This window comes from Electrona antarctica, assembly GCF_951216825.1.
Source record: "Electrona antarctica genome assembly, chromosome: 3".
In the NCBI taxonomy this organism is placed as follows: domain Eukaryota; kingdom Metazoa; phylum Chordata; class Actinopteri; order Myctophiformes; family Myctophidae; genus Electrona; species Electrona antarctica.
In genome coordinates this window covers 11,567,772-11,590,807 of record NC_136808.1, presented here as the reverse complement: position 1 = coordinate 11,590,807, position 23,036 = coordinate 11,567,772, and the positions used below count along the sequence as shown (strand labels likewise).

At 42.0% G+C, this 23,036-nt stretch overlaps 1 protein-coding gene across 1 annotated transcript in view; it reads right to left on the bottom strand.

Annotated features, from left to right (window-relative positions):
- The window catches only part of LOC306919635 (CUB and sushi domain-containing protein 1-like), a gene marked incomplete at its 5' end in the record, with an annotated part of 687,041 nt that overhangs the window by 366,277 nt on the left and 297,728 nt on the right, over positions 1–23,036 (bottom strand). The window contains 2 exon segments of the mRNA XM_079496199.1: positions 10,991–11,115; positions 14,643–14,724. Of these exon segments, the coding sequence (XP_079352325.1) occupies positions 10,991–11,115; positions 14,643–14,724 (207 nt within the window).

Sequence of the window (23,036 nt, the reverse complement as noted above, 5' to 3'; positions counted from 1 at the left end):
CTGTGGTTACAATGCGTTGTGACTGGATTCCCTGCTGTGCAGCCAAACTGAGTCAAAATGCAAGGTCTAAATAAAATAGAATGAAGAGACGAGAGAGAGAGAGAGAGAGAGAGAGAGAGAGAGAGAGAGAGAGAGCTGCAGAAAGACATCCCTTAAAGGCTCTGCAACAGAAATGATTTTGAATTCCTTGGATTTTGTATTCGTAACATTCACATTGTTCCGTAGCTACTACTATGCTGTACATTACAATTGCTCCCTTTGTGGGAAGGAATCACCGTCTATTCTAATAGATTGAATGAGCAATGCTGCATACTAACCTCTACGGCTATCTGAACCAGTCTGAAAGATCTGAATACACTTCCCTCTCTCTCAACTGTGGCTCCAACCAACTCACCTCTAATGCACACAATGGAAGGGGGTTGATACCCACAGTTTCCCTTCCCTGTGTGGTTAAAGGTATATTCAGTGATTTCGCTTCATTCAAATATCACTTATTTTTTCTTTTTATTTGGATAATCCTCCCTACTATAGAGTGTGCTGACCATATAAGGAGTTCCTCCCTGTCCCCAGTGTCAAAAAACCCTAGTTTCAGTTTTGGTGGCGGGTGGCAAAGCCTTCATCCAATCAGGATGAGAGGGGCCTTCCTCCAATCATGTGTGGGGGCGGGCCTTGGTGCACATGCTGTTGCACTTCCCCCCACTGTAGAGCGTGTGCATGTGCACATTTTGTTACCGGGGCGGACTGGGTGGTTTTCCAAATCACCCAAATCACTGAATGCTCCTTTAAACCCCAACATCGGTATTATTTGGGAAACCTTTGCAGAAAATGGCCAACCGTACAGTACAAGCTTACGTCGCATTGCAGTGGAATGTATTGTAAGCTTGTAGATTGGCTACTTTCAGCAAGGATATGTAATGATATAATATATAATTAGGCTATGTAATTATAATACTGTATAAAACATCATATATAATACCAGCTAAGACGCCCTGAGAGCGAGGTCACGTGCACGCATCCGTCTGGGTGACGGCAGACTGCTGGGCGAGTGCTGGCGCTTTGGCATGGGGGGTCAGATCAACGAATTAATTCTGCACTGGCCATATATGGAGCGTGTCTTGCGTGTACAGGGTTTTTTTTTTTGAACTTTGTTTTTATTTCAAAAAATGAAACACGAACAATGAAACAGAAATCAAACATAAATGTGAATACAAGAAAACAAAAATACATAACAAAAACAGAGACAATAAAAGAAATCAAAGAAAAACAGAAAAACAGCTTGACAAACTTCAAAAACACAGCATTCCTCAGACAGTACAGGACAAGGCAGGGAACAGCAGGAGACACGACTCACAATACAATACAATATACAGCAGATATCCAACATTCGAAGCATTTTTATAGACTCAACAACCCCTACTCAGCACTCTTAGACCTCTACACATACACCGAAACACCCAAGTACAATATTACAGAAGTCCATTTAAGTATGAAACTTTCCATTTTTAATTGTAACCTTGCCGTCATTTCCTCCATTATATAAACCTGCTTCAGTCTCTGTTTCCATTGGGTTATAGTAGGTGGTTTTACCTCCCTCCAATTTACTGTTATCATTTTCTTAGCAATCAGTAAAAGTATCCTTAATATGTAACTCCATCCACGCAACTCCTCGGGTATAATTCCCAGCAGAAATAACTCGGGTCCAGAAGGAATATTCAACCCCAAACACCTTTCAATTTCCTTTTTAACATTTTTCCAGAACCCTGAAATTATTGGACAATCCCAAAAAATGTGTGTATGGTCTCCAACTCCCCCACAATTTCTCCAACATAATTCTATGGATGGTGTTTTCACGTATGAAGAAATGACCAGAGGAGTATTGAAATATCTAGTTTTGAGTTTCCAATCAAATTCCTTCCACAACTGGCTATTTATTCCCTTGTGACAACCTTCACACATGTCCTCCCAGGTTTTGTCTTCAATTATTATATTTAATTCCAATTCCCATTTATCCTTAATGTACCATGTATTTTGAGAAACATCATCCAGTGCTTTATATAAATTAGAAACATGTTTTTTAGTTGGGAATTCTTTTTCTGCAATACCAATGAAATACACCTCAATTTCGTTTGGGGTTTTCCTAACCAGCTCTCTCTCTCTATGATCCATGATATAATGCCTTATTTGGAAATATCTAAATAAATCACTTGAAGGGAGTTTAAATTTCGTCTGGAGTTGAGCAAAGGATTTAAAAGTTGTTCCCTCAAATAACTGATTTATGGTTTTAAGACCCTTATCAGCCCAACGACTGAATCCAGTATCACTTATGGATGGAGAGAAATCAATGTTACCCACTATTGGCATTGCCCTTGAAACTGACCCTGGTCCCCACAGTGTTTTCCTAACTGCTTCCCACACCTTTAATGTATGCTTTATCCATTCATTTCCTATTTTAATTTTGTTTTTATCAATAGTTTTTTTATCAAGGAAGGGTAATGCTGACAGAGACACCCCTTTAATTGTGCTCTGTTCTATTCGGTTCCAACCTGTCTCTTCATCATCACCTATCCATGCGACAATTGCAGTCAGCTGAGCCGCCCAATAGTAATGCTTTAAATTGGGAAGGCCTAGGCCTCCCCTAATTTTTGGCAAAAGAAGTGTTTTGAGCCTTATCCTGGGCTTTTTATTTTGCCAAATAAATTTAGAAATCATTCGATCAAGTGCCTTAAAGGTGGAGATGGGTACTCTGACAGGCAAGGACTGAAACAAGAACAGAAGTCTAGGCAATACATTCATTTTCACCGTTTCAACTCTACCCAATAAAGAAAGGGGAAGAACATCCCATCTCCCCAGATCATTTTTAATGGCTCTAATTAATTTTGTATAGTTTGCATCAAATAATTGTGTGGGATTTGGTGTGATGCGTGTACAGGGTTTGATGAGGTCAGATCAACATATGGAATGTCAGAACAGGTCAGCTCCATATATGGAGATCTATGGGTGGCAGCGGGGGAAGTGTCTTGATTCTTGAGTGGTAAATGGTGCATTTATATAGCGCCTTTATCCAAGGCGCTTTACAGAGATACAGAGGTGCATTTTACATTCACCCATTCACACTAGGAAACCATGCAAGGCACCAACCTGCACATCGGGAGCAATTAGGGGTTCAGTGACTTGCTCAAGGACACTTCGACACTAACTCTGGGGGAGCCCGGGTTTGAACTGGGAACATTGCGGTTGCCATCCGGTCACTCTACCCCTGAGCCACTGACGCCCCTGCCGAGTGTACAGGGTTTGATCAGGTCTGGCCATATATGGAGTGTGTCTTGTTTTGTGTCTTGTTTAATGAGGGCCCAGATAGGGCCGGGCCTTAATTTTCGAGCCTGTTGAGAGTTTTCGCCGGCTGCCGGGTACGATTGTACTAATAACTTTGGGGCGGGCCCGTCTTGAGTTTGAATGGACAGGTATCAGTCAAAAGGGAGACATCAAAGAGGAAGGACGGGTGAGGAAGGACGGGTGGGGGATCAACATCGACATTATGGAATGTCAGAACAGGTCAGCTCCATATATGGAGATATAAGGGTTTGAGGTCAAATGTAGAGTTACTGGCCGGCGGCGGCTCCATATATGCAGATCTAGGTGATGATCCAGTCCTCTCCATGTATGGCTATCCAAGGTTTGATGAGGACAGTGTCGTGATCTTCATATATGGAGACGGCCATATATGGTGGTGTGACGTGTCACGAGGCGTGATGTCTCACGGGGCGTGATGTCGCGAGGTGTGACCATATATGGAGGCGTGATGTCACAAGGCGTGACCATATATGGAGGCGTGATGTCACGAGGCGTGGCCATATATGGAGGTGTGACCGACCACATGACTGACGGGAAATGCAGGTTTTCATATAGTAAACTGCGACCTACGGTCGCAATACTAATTCTAACTAAAATATGCTGAAGAAAAGGCTAAAAAAAGTTTGAATACTTGTCTTACTTGCCCTGATGAAGACTCCTTTTATGAGTGCTCGGATCGCCACCTGTTCTTCAGCATTTCAGTCCCTTTGATCTTTGAAGCACCAGTCGACGTTTTTTAAACTTTTTCTACACCTCCATTGAGCACCATAGTTGATTTTCTTTTTTCGCTCTAAATAAGATGTTTTTCATATTCTCATGCTTTTCAGTATATCTGACTGCTTGAACGGACTGATCTGTTCAGTACACCTCTAACAGTCAGTCACTTCTAAGCCCAAGTTCCAAGTTACAGTGGGTGGGGCTTATTGAAGGGTCCATTGATTTTTTGAGTGGTGTAAACCACTCCAACAACTGGCTTTGTACCCGTGTACCCGTGTTTGTTCGTACCAAAAAAACGAGCATGGTTGCTATGGTTAGTATGTGACGTCACTGACATCACAGATATCACGTCAGAGTGACCTACCTTCAAATGACACTGTTGAGACTGAATTCATGCGGAGAGTACTTATGACACAGATGCTTTCCTGGTTCTAATGTACAGTAACTATAACAATAAATGTGTAGTTGCACCACCCAGTTCACACGGGTGTGATTTTTTTTATATCAAGGAATTGACAGGGACATTATTGAACAGATTTTTAATACCTAAATCCTTTACTCTAAACCACTTAAGCTCTGCTTTTTCAATATGGTGGCTTCTGAAAATAGCTGACCTACAAGCAACTATTAGGACTGCTATGTTCACCTTTTGTTTGAATAATTGTTCTTTAAATTGTAATTGAGGCAAACGTTTAAAATAACCGTGGTAGTCAGTTGAAGTCATATCGCCCAGCCCTAACCCGTAATCCTCCCTGTACTGTTGAGATGCAATGCCGCCACCTTGAAATTGTTACTGTAATAAAGCTCATAAAATGTGGTAGCCTGAACATCATTTCATCGAAAAGCAGCATAGCTAACAAAAAGGGAACACAATAGCTGATATCCTTAATCGGATTTCCAACATAAATCTCTTTAGTGGTTGTGGATCCTAATCCTGACAAGGAAATGGAAAAGATTTGCAGCTTCACCTGTAATTTAACTTGCAAAGTGTGACGAATATGCCCCTATAGTACAGGTACATTAACACCCAGAGATTGCTGCGATTCACAGCTGTGACTGCATGGCATACTAATACTTTTCACAGATCACACATGCTTCCTTAATGTAGTGTTCTCAAACTCTTTGATGTCAAGGACTCACAGTAACAAATGGATTCAGATTTAGGCCACAGACCCCCCCCCCCCCAAACAAGGTTTTATGCCAGGATTCCCCATGAGAGAATATGTTGTTGTTAGATTAAATTCAGTACAACATTACATTACAACAGTACAACTATGATCTGAATAATCATTCTTATACATTACTGGGGTAACTAACTTCTAGCCAGTGGAAAAGAAATGTGAAGGAACAGTTTACTGTTCCTCATTTTGCTCTATGGGGAACCCCTGGAACTCCCTCAAGGAACCCTGGGGTTCCCACTGCCTTACTGTGTAGAGCTACATTTTTCGCTTAGGAACGCAAGTTACTCTTGGAGAAAAAGTCCCTGTAGTGTCCCCTTACTGTGGCACCTTTGTTTCTCAGAGTCTGCCATGCTGTTAACATAGAAATTGTCCTCGTTGCCAATCCCCCTTCCCTGTGGAAGGCAATATAGCTTGTCTACACTGACTCATAAATTCACCGTACTATTGCCTTAAAGGGATATTTGGCAAAAAGTCATTATATTCTGTTAAGGATCCTCTTTAAAAAGACTCTCCGGGGTGCCATAACATTAAAGGGCTACCATGGCATTTTCAATTTCAGTCACTTTTAGTCAACAGGCACTGTGACGGTGGTGGTGATGGAGGAGGGGGTTCACCGCCATCGTATTTGTCCTTCATTTATTACAACGAGCCCGCTGGAGGCTATCACTACCATTATGAGAATGAGAAAGGGAGGGGCATCCGTAAAGAAATGCACGGGAGACAGAGAGAGGGAGAGGAGAGCTATAGCTACAGAGAGGGGTATACAGACAGTAAAATCCTGAGTGTTGCTTCAATGCTGAGAGACTCTAAAAACGGACCGGCATGCATGCACACATGTGTTCAATGAACACTCAGGATGTTTGAGTGGAAAGCAGCAGAACATGCAGGAAGAGGAGGAGAAGAAGGGACGAGTCTGACGGTGCGGAAGAAAGGAAACGGGGGCCGCAAAGGAGATGTGAGATAAAGAAAGGCATGAGGGAGAGGAGAGATGAGTGGATTGATTGAGATAGAGGTAGAGGGGAACGACAGAGAGACAGAGAGAGACAGAGAGAGAGAGAGAGAGGAGGGGGGGGGGGATACCAAGAGAGAAAGAACTCAGATGACTGATCTACTTGTTAATTGGAAAAGAGAGGACACACACATACACATACGCACGCGCGCGTGTGCATGTATGCAATTACGCATATACACACACACACACAACACACACTGTGTGTGACTCATTCACTCAGAGAGCAGTTTCTAATTAACAGTAAAGTCTCAGCACAGCAGAGACCAGAGGGACTTGTGGGTTTGAATCCCAGAGTGTGACACTCTCCACACTCAGCTACTCCGCAAGTGTCTTAAACTGACATCACACTATTAGCCGCTAAATCTGTCTGTTCCCCTGTAATCTACTGCTTGTTTGTCTTTGTGTCAGGTTTTATGTCATGGCATAGGCACGCACGCACGCACGCACGCACGCACGCACGCACGCACGCACGCACGCACGCACGCACGCACGCACGCACAACTATTGATCGCAACCCAAACCATGTCTTCTTTAGTGTACTTTTTCCAATTATACCCATGTTTGACAGCCATTCCGTGCCCCTCCCTCCACCCCTTCCATTCTTTTGGGAATGCAAAAAAAGTGTGTATCAAAACAGCTCATGCCAAAGGCAAGAAAGACCCAGTCCTTCCAAATTCCAGATCAGACAGTTGAGAGCCTCATGCACAGATCAAGCCAGGGTTTCCGGACATATAGTTCTGCTCAGTCAGAACATTCTGATGGAAAATAAGCCTCACATGAGCCTGCTGGCATTCATTCACCATCAATATTCATGAGCACAGGTTGACATGCAGAGCTTGGTTCTTTTGACAGTACAGTTGTCAGGGTAAAACATGGCCATAAATATGCATAAAATGGATGGATGTTTAAATAATGAGTTTACACGGACAGGTGCTGTTGTGCACGCCTGCAATCTATTCCGTTTAGTGTGAATGAGTATCATTTCACGGGTGGCACTGTGTGCACGTAACATGGACAAGGCTTTAGCAGTGAGCTAATATAAAAATACAAGTAATCCCCAATAAAGTCAAATATAAGGACAAAAGGCGCGCAATCAATCTAAAGACCTCTAATAGAAACAAGCTAAACAAGTGAGGAGAATACATATAGGGCATTCCAGAGTAGAGCAATTTCAGAAATGGATGTGCGTACATCTTGTGACCAAATACAGTATATATAGTCTTTCTTTGTCACGTCCCCCTCCATCTCTGCTCTCTGTCTCTCTCTGGCTGACAGGAATAGCCCTAGTCAGGAAGGAAGTCAGGAAGCAAGTCAGGCAGGTCCCTGCAGCCACTCGCACACACTCGCACGCGCACACGCACACGCACGCGCACACGCACACGCACACACACAGTAATATGATGTGACAGAGACCCTACAGTATGTGTCTGTGCATAGGGACCGCCTGTCCGTCAAACACGCACGCACGCACGCACGCACGCACGCACGCACGCACGCACGCACGCACACAGTGCTCAGGGGGAGTATTCGTATGCACCCATTGGTATACGAGGTGTGACATTGTCCTTGTGGATACTCGTCGTCGATATGTGTGCAACTGTGTGTGCACGTCCTAGCTGTCTCTCTGTTCCGCGTGGAGCAACGATAAGCCAACGGGGTATTGTCACTGTGTGTGTGTGTGTGGGCAGACGCATGGAGCCACTGCCACTCACATACCTATTTAGTCAGCTAGTCAGTCAAGAGAGCGTCATTAGGCTAACATTCAGTGTCCCTGAGCTTGTGTGAGTTGTGAATTCTCAAACGTTTTCATGTCAAGGACCCCCCAAATGAATAATGCATTTGGCTACAGACGCCCATTTGAAAAGATTTTGCGTCAGAGACCCCCAGAGAGAGATTGTATAATCGACTATTTCTGAATATCCGAGTGGTTAAAGTGGTTAAAGTGCTTGTGCTGCTATATAATTGTGTTGGTATCCCCTGGAAGTGGTGTTTCCTGGACCCACTTTGACAATATAACTACTGCATACTATACTATACTGCTATTAAAAGTGTCTAGTAGATAGGATACTATATAGCATCTAATATTTCTCTCATGAAGTCTAAAACTAAACTTTATAACACACCCACAAAAAAGGAAATGTGGATGTAGCCAAAAATGTTGGCTTCCTTTGTGCTCAAACAAAATACCATGTCCGCGCTGAATGTACATCGTGTTTATGTGTAGAAAGTGTTCCATCACCACTCACATTTCCATATTGTTTTCTATAGCCTATACCTTATACCTTATGCATTTAGATTCCAAAACAATAGAAACATTCTTACAAAATCCTTCAGGAGTTTATACATTATACATTTTTGGAAAGTTTCAGTATGGCAGCATCCCATAATTAGTTTTTTTGTTTTTGTTTTATCCCTCATGATAAATCAAATTGCATGTTTAATTAAACGGCTATATTGCATAATTTACTGCACACCTGGGCAGTATAGCTTTAGAAAAAGATAGAATATCTCTTGCCTAACTGAAGGAACAAACGGGTACAACAGGTGGATCTATAAAAAGTAGGAATGAGCTTAAAGGACCACTTCACCATTTTTCAACCTATCTTTATATACTAGGTCCTCACTAATAATCATGATAAAATGGCACCATTTTCTTACTACTCTGTCCGTGTCTCATAGGAGGGCTGTGGGCAGTTCAGAAACCCGTCCACCAGTGACATCATCGATGGGGAATCCAAGCTAATAGAAACTGCAGGCTTTCTAGTTCTGAAAAGTTGCAATGCGAAAATGGAAGCCATCGTTCTCACGAAAATAAAAATATTGTTTAAAAAAAATCTGCCTAACGATGATGTGATGATGATGACTGGTGGACGGGTTTCTGAATTGCCCACAGCCCTCCTATGAGAACAGACTGAGTAGAAAAACATTTGTGCCATTTTATCATGATTATTAGTGAGGACCTATTATATGAAGAAAGGTTGAAAAGTGGTGAAGTGGTCCTTTAAAGTGCCATCACAGTGTACATACAAATCTTGACGAGAACCACATGTGTCATTAGCTATGTTGAAAAGGTTCCAATACAGCTGGAGAAGGGACCAGAGTTCCTCTCCAAACAGCATGCTGACAAAGAAACTGGGAGACTCCCATTACTTCCATTATCCTCATGCCATTAGTCACAAAATCCCCTTAACATATTTCAGATCAGCTGCACTTAATGAGCAGAAAGAGAAAGTGTCGCTGGATATTTCAAGATTCTCAATTAAGATCATTGATCATATCAGAGGGTGTTACTTCCGGGTCTTCCAGCATGCTCCACAAGGGAGTCACTTTCACCTTGGTACTCATATTTACATCATTTATCAAATCCCGGAGCATGTTAAGCATGCAAACCTTCTGCTGGTGAATTTGGCCTGGTTGGGTTTTGCTATAGGCCTATAAGCAAATTAGAATGGCAGAGATGTAGTGATTGCTATTCGGCACAAACACACACATTGTGAGTTTATGGATAGATAGACATAGAAACGCACAACATAGTAGTGTTGATTTCGTCGACTAAAACTAAGACGAAAAATGTTCGTCGACTACCTTTTTTCACTGGCGAAAACTAAATGGAAACTAAATGAAAACTAAGCCATGATGACTAACACTAGGACTAAAAATATTGACAATTTCATCAACAAATAAAAACTATACTAAAATGTCAGGAAGGGACTAGTGGACAAGAGATCCAGTATAAGTCATTTTACACTTGGTTGCTCACGTGTCGCGCTGCGTTGTGAGCTTGTAGATCTGCTATTTTCAGAAAGTGTAAAATCAGTCATTACGACAGCCAAAAACAACACTGCAACATAGCCACATGTATTCTAGGATGACCAACTCCTACTGCTGGTGTACTGTATAACATTCCAGTCCAAGATAGTGTTGTGTTTTATTCATACAAACATCACCATTCATGTCATCAGCGAATGGTGAGCCCCAGGGCAGATATTCCATCCACAGAGTGCAAAGTAGTTTTTGTTATTGTGTCACGGGTGTTTTATTTACAGTATGATAATTTAATTTTAAACCAGATAATACAAAATACAAAATGTATACAGTATAGATATAAGGGCTGTCAAATAAATACTTGAGCGTCGAATAACCATTAACGAGGGGTGAATACATGTGCAATCAATACACTGTATACCTAATACTGTATGATCAGTAGTCACTAGGCATGGCTATACCGTTCAATGTTTGATCATGTCAGTTCAACCGGTACATGTGCGCTGGCTTTCTGTGTAGCCTATACGTTCAGACATGTCAGCCTCTCATCCATCTAAACCAGCCAAGCGGAACACATGCCACATTCATAACATGGATGAAAAACAGTGACACATTTTCCGCAATTCATGCGACAGGATTAGGTTATGCAGGCACGCACATTTAAAAAAGACATCGCCTGAGAGAATTTGATGGACAACTAAACTATTGCAGTTAAAAAAAACAAAAAAAAACAATAGGTGAAAATTAGCTGAATAGAGCAGATCTACCAATTTCTAAGACTGAAATTAAATTTGAATATAACTTCTGAGCTCAGTTGACGACAGGCAGACAGACAGACAGACAGACAGACAGACAGACAGACAGACAGACAGACAGACAGACAGACAGACAGACAGACAGACAGACAGACAGACAGACAGACAGACAGACAGACAGACAGACAGACAGACAGACAGACACTTACTTCTACAGATGGGTCTGTGGTCACTCCAGGCAGCCAGCGTGTCAGTAACTCGTTGACAGGTGATACTTTTGGATCCTTGTAGAACGTAACTGTCATCACAGCTGAACTGGACACTGGATCCAACCCTGTGGTACGTTACGTACGGGGAAAAACAGAACAAACAGCATCTTAAAATAAAACCGTACTAATTATGTGTTCAGCATTCCCATAGTGCATGCCTATCATCACAGCGAGAACCGGACACTTGATCCAACATGGGAGAAGATAATGAAATATAATGAAATCTGAGTGATAATTATGCTATTAATGATTAATTGGCTCCTTAATCCCAGTCTAATATAGCTGTCATCACAGCTGACTTAATTAGATTTTTTTTTTTTTAAATTTCTCTCTTCTCTCCTCTTTACTAAATTCTTTCCTTCCTCCCATCCTTTGTGTCTTTTGTGTAAACTATGTTCTATAATGTATCCTCTCAACAACTCTTATCTCCATCCCTCAATTTGTTCGTCACTTGTCCCGGTCGCCCCCTTCCACCCCGAACTCAAACTCCCTGCTGTCAAATACATGCAAGGGACAGCCCAGCGATACATCTAACTGTTACTCTGCACGATGCCTTGTCTGAACAGCTTAATGTCCCCACCCCGCTGACAGACACAGCGGTCTGGTACAGTACCACCTGGCCAAACATTATTCTATCTTCTTTAAGGCCGTGCTTAATCACTGGCTCCCTGCCATTGGTGTGGTCCAGTACAGCCTGCAGTACCTTCTCTTGCTCCAGAGTCACAAACCGTGGATCAGCGATTCCCAACCTGTGGGCCTGTTATGTGGCCGTATGGCAAGTGGGCCCCCAAATAACAGGCACAAATGTAAGATTTGAATGATATATAACACTGACATATAAAACAGTTAAAGGACTACTTCACCACTTTTCAACCTATCTTCATATAATAGGTCCTCACTAATAATCAAAATGGCGCAATTTTTTTCTACTCGGTCTGTGTCTCATAGGAGGGCTGTGGGCAGTTTAGAAACCGTCTTTCAGTGACATCATCGAGGGGGAATACAAGCTAATAAAAACTGCAGGCTTTCTAGTCCTGAAAAGTCGCAATGCGGAAATGGAAGCCATCGTTCTCACGATAATGAAAATCTAAACATTTTTGTACAAAAATCTTGTTTAAAAAATAATCTTCCTAATGATGATCTCACTGGAAGACGGTTTCTAAACTGCCCACAGCCCTCCTATGAGACACAGACTGAGTAGAAAGAAATCGTGCCATTTTATCATGATTATGTGAGGACCTATTATATGAAGATAGGTTGAAAAGTGGTGAAGTGGTCCTTTAACACCCAGTTATTAATTCATTAATTCTTCCTTAAGATAGTGACACATGCTCTTGCCTAACAAACGTATACCGTCATGCCTTAAGACATGAATCATGATAAAGCTTTTATTTCCTTCACAACAACATCAAGCCGTCTCTGGCAGCAGAAAAACGCTGTGGTGGTGTGGCTTAAGATTCCCATGACAGTGCAAGTGTCTCTATCGGCTCGCTCCCATCTTTTACCCATTTTGGGCAGGAACCCCAATTGGTGTTAGCATTATGTTATGCTTTAGCTATTGAAAAATAGCAGATCTACAAGCTCATAGCGCGCCACCGAGTGGCGCGCTACGAGCTTGTAGATCTGCTATTTTTGAAAAATCGAAGAACGACTGACATAGAAACATAGCTTTTTCAGAAAACTGTCAGGATGTAGAAGACATTTTTAGAATCTGATCTCAGGTCAAAATGGGTTAAGATTCCCATGACAGTGCAAGCGTCTCTATCAGCTAGCTTCCATCTTTCAGATTCCCATGACAGTGCAAGCGTCTCCATCAGCATGGCTTACAACTTTCAGCAGTCGAATCTCCTCTAAAGTTTTGCCTAAGTCTGTGCGTGTCGCTCTTAAGGCTCCACCACGGTGTCACATGGCATCATCCATCTGTTCTCGGGCTCCTGATTCCTGGGGTGTAATGATGATTGGAAGTGACTCTCTTCTCTAACGTGCGCACAGAGGTAATGACCTTGCTCAAACACAGGCATCTCCTTTAATAGGCCTACTGCGTGTGTGTGTGTGTGTGTGTGTGTGTGTGTGTGTGTGTGTGTGTGTGTGTGTGTGTGTGTGTGTGTGTGTGTGTGTGTGTGTGTGTGTGTGTGTGTGCGTGTGTGGGTGTGTGCAGTGACAGTTGCTAACAGTAACGGGACACAGCGGGAGTTAGACATAAAAAAGACAAATGTGTTATTATCTGTTTGTTTTCTCCCAAGCTGCATGCGGATGGTTCTTTTAGGCCTGCTGAGAGTACAGTGAGAAGCAGGTGACACTGGAATGCAGAGTTTGGTGAATCGCAGCAGGACCTCCAGATTGTCACCACAGTTTCAAGCTACAAAGAGTGATAATTGGGGAAAGTATCCTAAAACTTTATCGTTTTAAATCAGCTCATGCATGCCGGGGCGCATGGTATAAGGATCTGATACCCGACAGCGAGTCCCTGGTTCGATTCCCGAGCCTGGCGGTCCTTTGCTGTATGTCTTTGATTGATTGAATAGTTTTTTTTGTCAGAAAAACCAATCCTTGCGGTCTTGTTTCCATGTAGGCCCTATGCAATGAGAGAGTGACAATTCAGAGACATGTCACTCCCTGACTCTCTCTCCGTCTTTCCTGTCTCCCTCTCTGTGTCACTATGTAGACGTGCTGCGGCGCGACAGCTTGGCTGACAACACTGCAGAGCTCAAGAACCTGATGTTGGATAGGAATTTGTGGAGGGCAGAGATCCAGGAATCCCGAGTTGGTGTTGGCTAGACCTCACTCTCGCAACAACTAACTAACTAACTAACTAACTAACTAACTAACTCTGTGACTATCAATAAAGGCAGCATAGGTAAAGGCAAACATCTTTAAAATGTTTTATGGAACTATCTACCTCTACCAAGCCATCTATTGTATAGATTGCAGTAATACTGTATGATCAGGTTTCCATAGACTATAGGTTTCTAGCTTACAAACATCACTGCATGCGAAATTGCACATTCAGGTGGCAAAACCTCATGAGTCATGAGATGGTCACAAGATTGTAGTCAACCATAAAATGTCATTTTAGAGATGGATCCATTTGTTTGTCTTTCATTTGCATGTTAATATGACATTATGTAAAATGTTAGCTAACAATAGCTGACTATCAGTATTGTCATCATGGCCCAGAATTAAATTGGATTGCTATTAAAATAAATGTTGAGATATAGCCGAATCACAAAAAAACTTTATGGCTTGCTCACAAGCGATACTGTATGAATTTCATTCAACTTTGGTTGAATGATATACTTTATTATGTAAACCTCTAATTTTGTTGGTAGATGTTGTCTATCTTCTATTTATTAACGCATTGGTGAAAAACTTTGTTGTATTTTAGGCAACACTATCCAAATTGTCTGTAAACAAATCTGGTCCCAAAATCACAAAACATCCACACTACCGCCAAGGATACGTGATTGTTTTTGCCGTCCATAACTAGACCTGAATAATTACACTTTAAATCAAGGAGCTCGATGCAAAAAAATAAAAATAAAAAAATCCCCAAGAAATCACATAAAACCAGGTACAATGTAATGAAACTCACTGGAAGTTGGAACCCATCCTCTTGCCATATTCTGGAACCCCAGGATCAGGGCAGACATCACCCGCAAGTCCACTCTGACTCACTGGAAATTCAAGAGAAGACAGCTGTCATGTGCATTGTGTGAGAATAATGTAAATTATAAAGGACACCTTTTAACACTTTGCAGAGGCACCAAGAACTGAAGACAATGAGCATTCAAAGTAAAGATAAAATCAAGGTCTGTGAAATGTTATTTCTTTTGGAAAATAAATTAATATTTTTGTGTTTTTAATGTTTTTAAGTGACGGCTTTGCCTCAGGGTTTAATCAACCCATCTGGGTTTATTTCTAAACATCGGCCAGGGCTCCGTCAACGATCCTGCTTATTACACGGATATTTAATAAAATAAAATAAGATTGACCGAAAAGTAACAATAAAACAAAGCATTTCCCTTGCTTAGAGTAACTAGACCGGTGCCCGGCTGTAGAGCACCGAGTCGGTAACGATGGAAGTTGGAGATCCATGCCCCACCCGGCTATGCAATACCCGTTGTACCCGTGTCAGAGTACCTGTTCCACCCATGTGTCTGTGTCCCTTTTGTGTATATGGAGATTTCTGTATCTGTCTCTCTGTACGTGTTCCTTTATATGGAGTTCTGTGTAAGGCATGCCCAAATATGGAGTGTTGTGATGTCAGAACAGGCCAGCTTATATGGACCCTGGGCAGAGGCCTTTTTTGGTGGTTCTGGACAACCGTGGGTCCTACCGACTTGACACCGGGTTACTGCCCTCCATGTGGGGGTGTGGAACACGTGTGTCGAATTTGAAGTCGGTGGCCGAACGGTTCTCGAGTTGCGTGGATTACAGACAGACGTACAGAGACCTGGTGCATTTATAGATAGATGAAAGTAGGCGTATAGAATGAATTTCTGTCTGTCTGTCCAGCGTCTGTCCAGCGTCTCGGAAAACAAGGAAGTATTGATTAAATAGAATAAATTTTCGGTTACTGCATTGTCTACTTCTCGCTTTCAAATGTTTTCAAAAACATTCTTGAGAGCGAGGTTTAGCTGTAAAGGACATTGTGCTTTTGTTTACATGGCTGCCGGCATAGAATCCAAGCAGCCCAGCGGATACTCTGAGCCTTTGATTAGACGGCGGCCGGGCGGTAATTGAGCCCATCGGTCATTATCCAGAAATAACACACCGCTGAATACAGTGATCGACCAATCAGAATCAAGCGTTCAACCAAGCCGTGTAGCCTAATAAAGTCAAATACTGTAGGGGACATTTGTTGATGGATGGCTGGGTCGTGTGAAAACGTGTGAATGGTGTTTTATGTGCGGAGACACTACTGCACTACTCAGAAGAGCATGCGCATCACATTTCATCTGGAAGATGAAATATGATGATCGAGGCAGCCCTTTCCATTGATTCATAATGTATCAGATTAAGCATTTTTTTGTAAATTGAATATAGATTCCAGTATGATACACAGTCACACTGGAATTAAAGTAGCAGCCTGTAGGGACCGTTATGAAACAACAGAAACTAGTTCTGTCTGAATAATGTATCTTTCTTTATGTAAAGCCGTCTCTGAGGACACATGGCAGTTGCCATTAATCATGAATAATATAATATAACCAATAAAAAGGAGTAATAGAAGACATTTCTGTCACCAATGTGAGTCCATATAGGGTTAGGGTTACTGTTCTTCGTTGACAGGGGGTCCCCCAGGGGTCTGTATTGGGGTCCCATCCTTTTCAACTCTATACCTAATTCCATCACCACAAATAGCTGGATTTTACCCTATATTACAACCATGCCCAGAAGAGGAAAACGACGGAATTTTTCTTTAAACATGGTAGACGTATAAAAAAAAAATGTGGAGAATAGAAGATGCTTTCTGATAGATAGAGAGACAGATGGAGCAAAAAAGATGCATACAACTAAAGAATGCGGGTCGGTCTTCACATCATGAAGCGGCTGATGGAAAAGGGAGAAAGAGAGAAAAAAATAAAAGGAGCAGTGAACCGAGGATCCTGACAGCGAGGAAATAAATTGACTGAAAATGACGGATACGATGAAAGAATGTGCAGGTCCTGGCAAGAAAGAAATTGCGGGTGGGTCATAAATACAAGACAGCTATGAGGTCAGCAGCAACGGACACCGTGTGGCTGCCATCCATTCTGCGGTGGAAGGCATCATCATGCCTCCAGGACAACCGAACGGCGCCGTCGCCTGGAAACCTGGTATGTCCCAAAACCACCGTTTACATCTCAGCAGTGGCGGAGAAAAGTACTCGCATTATGTTACTTAACCCATTTAGGCCCGACGTCAACATTTTTAAAAAAATCTTCTAAATCATGACAGTTATCTGAAATACCTATGTTTCTATATGAGTATTTCATGTCAAGGACCCCAAGAATGATATGAAATTGGCCGCCGACCCCATCTGAAAATATGTTCCAGGGACCCCCCAGAAGCAAAGATTTGAGTTAAACCGTTCACTCTGAAAGAATATATATTCAACGATGTGAGGCACATTTTCATGATTTTTAAAAAATAGCAGACCTACAAGCTCGTAGCGCGCCACTCGGTGGCGCGCTATGAGCTTGCAGATCTGCTATTTTTCAATAGCTAAAGCATAATGCTAACACCAAAAGGGGTTCCCGCCCAAAATGGGTTAAGTAAAAGTGTCAATACTGCAATGTAGAACTACTCCGTTACAAGTAAAAACGAGCGTTGCCGCCTGTCACAGACTTGCGCAGAGCAAGTTCACTCAGGAAACTCAGTGCAGTTGCCGGCGGCCGTTCATTGGGCCGCCTCACCACCACGTTCTCATTCACATGATTCACTTCATCCAATCACACTCATTCTATCTTAATACCAGCCATTTAAACTGGAAGTTTACGCTTGCGGCACTCACACACACACACACACACACACACACACACACACACACACACACACACACACACACACACACACACACACACACACACACACACACACACACACACACACAGTGCATTTAAATACAGCTAAAACAGCCGATACGCAAGGTCACAACTAGGATCTGATGATGTGATCGTATACATCATTTTGAATCGGATAAGGAGCAAAAAAAATGTATCGGGACATCCCTAGTATCAATATTATATCCATATCATGATATTAGACTGGATGTTGTCTGTGATTTTGGATATTGTACTATTGTGATATGGCATAAGTTTTCTATAAAAATATAAATATCGGATCGGGAAAAATCAGAATCGGCATCCCTAGTTACAACGTAGATCGGCAGTTTTTGATTCTGTTGTGAAACTCTGTGCTGTGACGAAGTTGGGTGTTAATTTACTGGGGGGAAAAATGGAGATAGAAGGTTTCTGCCCGCTATACAGCAGTGATAGAAGGTTTCTGCTTGGTATACAGCAGTGATATAGAAGGTTTCTGCTTGGTATACAGCAGTGATATAGAAGGTTTCTGCTTGGTATACAGCAGTGATATAGAAGGTTTCTGCCTGGTATACAGCAGTGATAGAAGGTTTCTGCTTGGTATACAGCAGTGATAGAAGGTTTCTGCCCGGTATACAGCAGAGATAGAAGGTTTCTGCCCGGTATACAGCAGTGATAGAAGGTTTCTGCCTGGTATACAGCAGTGATATGAAGGTTTCTGCCTGGTATACAGCAGTGATATGAAGGTTTCTGCCTGGTATACAGCAGTGATATGAAGGTTTCTGCCTGGTATACAGCAGTGATAGAAGGTTTCTGCCTGGTATACAGCAGTGATATAGAAGGTTTCTGCTTGGTATACAGCAGTGATAGAAGGTTTCTGCCTGGTATACAGCAGTGATAGAAGGTTTCTGCCCGGTATACAGCAGTGATAGAAGGTTTCTGCCTGGTATACAGCAGTGATAGAAGGTTTCTGCCTGGTATACAGCAGTGATAGAAGGTTTCTGCCTGGTATACAGCAGTGATATAGAAGGTTTCTGCCCCGTATACAGCAGTGATATAGAAGGTTTCTGCCAGGTATACAGCAGTGATATAGAAGGTTTCTGCCTGGTATACAGCAGTGATATAGAAGGTTTCTGCCCCGTATACAGCAGTGATATAGAAGGTTTCTGCCAGGTATACAGCAGTGATATAGAAGGTTTCTGCCTGGTATACAGCAGTGATATAGAAGGTTTCTGCCTGGTATACAGCAGTGATATAGAAGGTTTCTGCCCCGTATACAGCAGTGATATAGAAGGTTTCTGCCAGGTATACAGCAGTGATATAGAAGGTTTCTGCCTGGTATACAGCAGTGATATAGAAGGTTTCTGCCTGGTATACAGCAGTGATATAGAAGGTTTCTGCCCCGTATACAGCAGTGATATAGAAGGTTTCTGCCTGGTATACAGCAGTGATATAGAAGGTTTCTGCCTGGTATACAGCAGTGATATAGAAGGTTTCTGCCTGGTATACAGCAGTGATATAGAAGGTTTCTGCCTGGTATACAGCAGTGATATAGAAGGTTTCTGCCTGGTATACAGCAGTGATATAGAAGGTTTCTGCCTGGTATACAGCAGTGATATAGAAGGTTTCTGCCTGGTATACAGCAGTGATATAGAAGGTTTCTGCCTGGTATACAGCAGTGATATAGAAGGTTTCTGCCTGGTATACAGCAGTGATATAGAAGGTTTCTGCCTGGTATACAGCAGTGATATAGAAGGTTTCTGCCCGGTATACAGCAGTGATATAGAAGGTTTCTGCCTGGTATACAGCAGTGATAGAAGGTTTCTGCCCGGTATACAGCAGTGATATAGAAGGTTTCTGCCTGGTATACAGCAGTGATAGAAGGTTTCTGCCCGGTATACAGCAGTGATATAGAAGGTTTCTGCCCGGTATACAGCAGTGATATAGAAGGTTTCTGCCTGGTATACAGCAGTGATATAGAAGGTTTCTGCCTGGTATACAGCAGTGATATAGAAGGTTTCTGCCCGGTATACAGCAGTGATATGAGAAGGTTTCTGCCCGGTATACAGCAGTGATATGAGAAGGTTTCTGCCCGATATACAGCAGTGATATGAGAAGGTTTCTGCCCGGTATACAGCAGTGATATGCTCCCACTCCACGCCCCATTCACTGCCCTTTAGTGGAGATAGAAGGTTTCTGCCCGCTATACAGCAGTGATATGCTCCCACTCCACGCCCCATTCACTGCCCTTTAGGTACCTAATCTTGCTGTTGACTTGCTGTCCACAAAGAAAAAAACATATAAATATAAAAGGAACTCTGTGTGTGTGTGCGTGAGTCTGTGAAGTGAATAGGAAGATGAAATACAAAATAAAGGTAAAGAAGGACAGTTGAAAGGAAACCTCACAGTATCAATAGAAGATACATACTGTATACACATGCATTCATACACGCATGCAGTGTATTGTATGTACATACATATATACTGTATTATGCTCTTGCACTATATCTCGTATTCCTTTTATTCACACCCTCTCTCTTTGGTTTTGTATTCTCACCTTATTCACTGGCACATTATGTCATATATGCTCTGCCCACGCACGCACGCACGCACGCACGCACGCACGCACGCACGCACGCACGCACGCACGCACGCACGCACGCACGCACGCACGCACGCACGCACGCACGCACGCACACATCAGGTCATTTACAACACCATAGGATGCAGAAGTGCATCCTAGCAGAAAGAGCGCCTGCTGATTTGCTGTGTACAGTAGTATGTGCCTGTGTGTGTATGTGGGTATGTGTGTCTGTGTGTGCGTGCATACACATACTGTATGCATGTGTGTGTGTGTGTGTGTGGGTGTGTGTGTGTGTGTGTGTGTGTGTGTGTGTGTGTGTGTGTGTGTGTGTGTGTGTGTGTGTGTGTGTGTGTGTGTTTTTGTGGGTGTGTGTGTGGGTGTGTGTTGATATGATGCAAACAGAATGCGCTGTCTTTGTCGTTTGATGTCCTGTCCAAAACCATAGGTTTTAAACACACTACAGCACATACGCTCAGCACGCACACACACACACACACACACACACGCACGGCTCACACACATAACTCTCTGTCCCTCATATCCTTCTCTTTGTCACTGAGTCTCTATGTCTCACTAATAATATTATAATATTAATATTATTATTATTTCAACAATGATATAATATATCATTGTTGAAATGAAGCATCAAGTACAAATATTCGTATTGCTTGCAGCACATCCAACTCCCACAAATAACAGGAGAATTTCAGATTTTTATATTTATAACGATGACAGAATGCTGTTTAATTGTCAAATATCCTGTCAGGCCCTTATTTATCACTTCAAAGAATCTACTCTAATCCAAACACAAACTGCTTAACATCCTTTTAGCATCACTTCCACATCTTCAAAGTGTCAAACGTAGACCTTTCATCTGATAAAAGAAACACCTGCAACACTTTCACAAATAAGTTAAAACACAATTTTGATTCCCGTTTCATCTTGCTGTTTACAAAAGCTGTTCTGCACATACACAATACTAATAGCAACAGTACTTTACAATTTAGGCATTTAGCAGACGCTCTTAATCCAGGCTATATTTACCATTAGTATTGTTCTTGCAGAGAGTTACGGCTAACTAAATGGTTCTGTACCTGCGTCTGACCGGGAGGTCAGGTATGGCTGTACCTGATTCATATATATTTGGGGGGGGCCAATACAAACTTTACAACATATTCTTGTATGGCAAGTGACGGTCTGTTTGAGAACATTATAATGTAATATGATATAACCTTATTACCTTTATATATTTTTATTTTACTTTATTGTGTGTCTGTTTTGGTCCTGTATTTCAGTCTTTTTTATTTACTTATTTTTCTCAAGGTGTTCTTAATGTATTGTGTGCTTATGTGTAGTCTAGTGGTGTATATATGTGTGTTGCTATGTCTTGTGTGTAAAAAAAAAACAATAAAAACAATTTAATAATAATATTTACCATTAGCAAGAACAACACATGGAAATACATCAAATACATACAAATAGTCATCAAGAATCATAAGCAAGCTAAGAACCTATCATCTGTCTAATAGTATAATATCTGTAGTGTACAGTGTAGCTATGAGTATATACTATAGAGTGCTATGTCTACATAAAATCCTATCTAAATTACATAAGTTCAACCTTTTCGTACGCCTGTAAGGTGGTCGAGGCTAGTGCAAGTGCTACGGCCGTATACGTGCCGTAGCTAAGATGGATGCTATTTTACTTCAAGAAGACAAACCTATTGCAACATTATGTATTGGGTTGCAAGATACATTTCAGTGCAAACTGACAATAAAGCACTATATCATATCATATCATATCATATCATATCATATCATATATTATATAATGATAGGCCCCTTTTCCACTAGCAAGGTGGAACCAGAACTTTCCAGAACCTGAACCTATGTTTTGGGTTCCGGTTCCACCCTATAGTGGAAAAGGGGACATATAGAGCGATTGAAAGCAGGTAGGTTAGTTCAGGTATAGGTTTAACTTCATATTATTGTAGACCAGTGGTTCCCCAAACTGGCCGCAGTGCGAGGCGTTATGTGAGCTTGACTGCTATGAGCCTGTAGAACAGATGTATGTTACTGTATGTTTGAAGAATGGTGACACACACAGTCATACAGTATACTGTAGTGTAGGCCTGGCTCAAATACAAAGTGACACAGATGCTTTCCCGGTTTTAATGGGTTAACCCATTTTGACCTGAGATCAGATTCTAAAAATGTCTTCTACATCCTGACAGTTTTTTGACCTACAAGCTCGTAGCGCGCCACTCGGTGGCGCGCTATGAGCTTGTAGATCTGCTATTTTTCAATAGCTAAAGCATAACATAATGCTAACACCAAAAGGGGTTCCCGCCCAAAATGGGTTAAAGATAGTTAACAGTCAACTACATTTGGCAGAATAAAAATGGATTGGGCCAAACCAAAATTATGCTTTTCATTTATTTATACTACAAGGAAGTACAAATTAGGCATACCTTAAAGGAGAATTCCATACTAAAAGGCTTTCTTACCTTTCTTTGTAGTTGTTACGTCCCCACCAAAGAGGTCCAGGTGTTATTTTGTGCAAAAGCTCCTTGTTGGCTATTTCCCCTACCATAAGCCCTAAATGAATTGCATTGAATTGAATGGGGCTATGGGGTGTTGTGCTAATTTGCTTATTTCCATCGCTCGCTTTGTATATATCCTCTCTTCATAATGTAAATAATATCCCAAGCGGCACACTTTACTACTTATTTCGATGGAAATAAGCGAATTAGCACAACACCCCATAGCCCCATTCAATTCCCATTCAATTCAATGCAATTCATTGAGGGCTTATGGTAGGGGAAATAGCCAATAAGGAGTTTTTGCACAAAAGAACACCTGAACCTCTTTGGTGGGGA